The sequence below is a fragment of the Alligator sinensis genome, unplaced genomic scaffold, assembly GCF_000455745.1.
Source record: "Alligator sinensis unplaced genomic scaffold, ASM45574v1 scaffold1219_1, whole genome shotgun sequence".
Classification (NCBI taxonomy): Eukaryota; Metazoa; Chordata; order Crocodylia; family Alligatoridae; genus Alligator; species Alligator sinensis.
The window spans coordinates 517,872-521,423 of NW_005842599.1; the positions used below are offsets into that span (position 1 = coordinate 517,872).

Below are 3,552 nucleotides of genomic sequence, written 5' to 3' on the forward strand. Positions count from 1 at the left end.
GAGAATTAGAACGAGATCGTGCCCGGGAAAGGGAGAGAGAGCGTGAGCGGGACAAAGACAGAGAACGCGAGCGGGACAGAGATCGAGACCATGACAGAGAAAGGGAACGGGAAAGAGAAAGGGAGCGAGAAAAAGAACGGGAGCGCGAGAGGGAAGAACGGGAAAGGGAGAGAGAACGAGAGCGAGAAAGAGAGCGAGAACGGGAGAGAGGCCGGGACAGGGATAAGGAAAGAGAACGTCAGAGAGACTGGGAGGACAAAGAAAAAGCAAGGGAAGACCGCAGGGATAAAAGAGAAGATGTCCGAGAAGAGAGAAGCACAAGGGATGTCCACGAAGAGAGGAAATCTAAGTAAGTGATGCTGAAGGTGACTTTTCCTAGCAAAAATATAAAATATACCATTCCCTAAACATTTCATATTATACAGCAGTCTTTCATTATTGTACCTTAGGAGACCCTTTATATACAAATAGCATATGCCTGCTACTGACTGTTTCTGGAAAATCATGCTGGGGCAGAGCCTCCTGGTAGAGTTAGTTTCTGTCATTTGGATTCAGATTCTTTCAGGTTGTGTTGAGGTGTTCATTTTAAAGAGATAAGAGGTGAAATCTTTTGTAGTTACGGAATAAGAGTTTATTCTTTGTAAACCTGAAGTATTTAGTCTATTTGAAAATTCAAGGTGTTGGGTGTTCTTCGGGTATCTTAGAAACCAGGCACTGAGCACCAAGTTCTGTATTGTGAAGACACCTTTGGCACTGTCTAGTTTTGTTTCAGTGGAACAACAGTATGCAGAATCGCTCCATTCAAGGAGGACGGGAGCGAAAAACAAAGGTCTGGTAGGCAAGGGAATCCTTACTAACACCATCACTTCAATTTCAACCAAGGCACTTATTTCAAGGTCATTTCTCTATTGCTGTTGGTTACTTTACGAGGAGGGAAAACAAGGCACAATAACTTTTTTTTTTTAATACCAGCATTCTCACTGCTATCAAGCACCCTAACAATTGAATACAGCTGTAGCTGAACTAATTACCATGGGTGCTACCATTGCTGGCTACTTTTCTGGCATATATACCCTTCACTGCTAATCAGTAGGACACCTGGTCTCTCTAGCTGGTATGGGATGAATGGCTTAAAAAACTAATCTTAACATCATCTCCTCAGCAATACTTAAGCACATGAATTGCCTGTCTATGCAATGATGATTTTAATGTATATTTTATTCATGTTGTTCAAAGCTGGGATGTCTCATAGATTAAGGCAGGGCTGTCCAAATTCTGAGCATCTGAGGGCAGGCCCCAGGCCAAACACCCTGGGGGCCTCACACTGCATGGTCAGCATGAGCTCCCTCCCCACCCCCCAAGCACTGGCAGTAGGTTCACTGGGCCCTCTTCTGCTGTGCTATCCTGCCCCAGAGACCCTGGTTTGGGGCCAGGAGGGAGCCTGGGGGCTTCACATGAACCTCTCACAGGTCAGATGCAGCCCATGGACTGCCAGTTGAACAGCCCTAAATTAAGAGTTGTTTTGTATTTTAATCTGCATGTGAAAGCTGATTATACTTGAAGCTTTGTAGCTAATGACCTAGAAGATCACAAAAATGAAGCATCTTTGGCATTTTGAATGAAGTGCAGATAGTCCTAGGTTTCACTCTGTTGATGTTTACATGGGAAATAAACTCAGCCGTTGAGTTGTTTTAAAAAGCAATTTGTAAAGTGTTTTGTTGCATTAATTTGTTCAATATAGGAAGCGTCACAGAAATGAAAGTAGCCCAAGTCCTCGTCAATCACCCAAACGCCGCCGTGAACATTCTCCTGATAGCGATGCCTACAACAGTGGAGATGATAAAAGTAAGTAAAAGTGGGTTATCTTTCCTTCAATATGCAGGCTAACTTGTGGCTATGAAAAAGATTCTTTGCAATCTAAAATAGAATATGATGGATTAAGCTTTTAAAAGCATCTTCCTCTCAGTTTTTTCTGTGCAAGGTTATTTTTATTGTAGAGTGTTTGGACTGTCTATTGATATTTATTTACATGCCCATTTTATCATAATATATTAACGCTGTCAGGGGGCAATAGCCCCAACATCTGTCTTCAAATTCCATGTTTATCAAAAGTGAAATAAAATCCATTGTTACTATAGCTGTAAGCTTGAAGCATGTTAACTGGGAAGGCTGGCTTTTTTTGATTGATGCTTTCTCTTGATATGCGCAGAATGTTCAAAATTCCCTATTCCCTTTCATGGACAAGAAAAATACTTACATTTTACATTTTGTAGATGAGAAGCACAGACTGCTGAGCCAGGTGGTACGGCCACAAGAATCCCGATCACTGAGCCCCTCTCACCTTACAGAAGACAGACAGAGTCGGTGGAAAGAAGAAGAACGAAAGTCTGAGAGAAAAGAAAGTTCCAGACGTTATGAAGAACCAGAGTTTAAAGAGAGGGTTTCTTCAGGAGACAGACAGAGAGAGCAAAGAGAGCAAACAGAAGTCACAGAAAGTTCAAGGGCCAGGGTCCAAGAAAACTTAGGTCATCGCCCTTCTGAAGAACGAGATGCATCTGATCGAATGCATGAAGAGAACAAAAAGAAGTCTAAAGTACAGAAAAAGGCCACAAAGAAAAAGAAAGATGATGATAATGGTGTGGAAAGGTACTGTGAGCCAGCAGCAGAGGAAAGCCAGGTCTTTTCACCCAAGAAGGGTCAAAAGAAGAAAAATGTTGAGAAAAAGCGAAAGAGGTCCAAAGGTGATTCTGAGGTGTCTGATGAAGAAATTGTTCCACACCCTAAGAAGAAAAAAGGTCCAAGAACACCCCCTGTAACAACAAAAGAGGAAATGGCTGAAGCAGCTCCTGAGAAAGCTGTAGCAGGAGAACCTGCCCCAAAAAGAGAAGAGACAACGTTTAGCGATTGGTCTGATGAAGATGTTCCAGAACGTGGTGAAATCATCGTTCCTGAAAGAAGCACTGAGGAATCCCACAGAAAAAGCCACAGAATAAGAGGAGAAAAGATAGAAACTCCTCATGTTACCATAGAAGATGCACCTCATCGCAAACCTGTGGATCAGAAGCGCAGCAGTAGTCTTGGTAGCAATCGGAGCCATACCTCAAGTAGACTGCGATCACCATCCAATGAATCTGCTCATCGCAGTGGAGATGACCAGACAGGGCGGAAAAGGGTCCTGCACAGCAACTCTCGGGACAGGGACAGAGAGAGAGAGAAAAAAAGCTTAGAAATCACTGGGGAACGAAAGTCCAGGATTGATCAGTTGAAACGAGGGGAACCCAGCCGCAGCACATCTTCAGGTAATAGAATATATTCGGAATGTGATTGACATATCATGCTTTGTGAAAAATGAGACGCTACCTTTTCCAAATTATTATAAACCCTTTTTAAACCCTTTAAACCCTTTAGTTCCACCAGAGACTAAAGGAAGGTGCTTCTGTATCTATAGTAAAATCTGAAGGATTTAATATTCCTGCAAATAATGACATTAGAAAGCTCATGTCCTCAGTGGACATGTATTATACCTTTGCTGATACCTGAATATCAGCAGGA

The 3,552-nt window shown here is 42.6% G+C and overlaps 1 protein-coding gene across 1 annotated transcript in view; it reads left to right on the top strand.

The window, feature by feature from the left end:
• ZC3H13 (zinc finger CCCH-type containing 13) overlaps nucleotides 1–3,552 on the top strand; it is a 64,769-nt gene that overhangs the window by 45,428 nt on the left and 15,789 nt on the right. The window contains 3 exon segments of the mRNA XM_025214723.1: nucleotides 1–349; nucleotides 1,742–1,845; nucleotides 2,274–3,299. The exon segment at nucleotides 1–349 is cut by the window's left edge and continues 33 nt beyond it. Of these exon segments, the coding sequence (XP_025070508.1) occupies nucleotides 1–349; nucleotides 1,742–1,845; nucleotides 2,274–3,299 (1,479 nt within the window).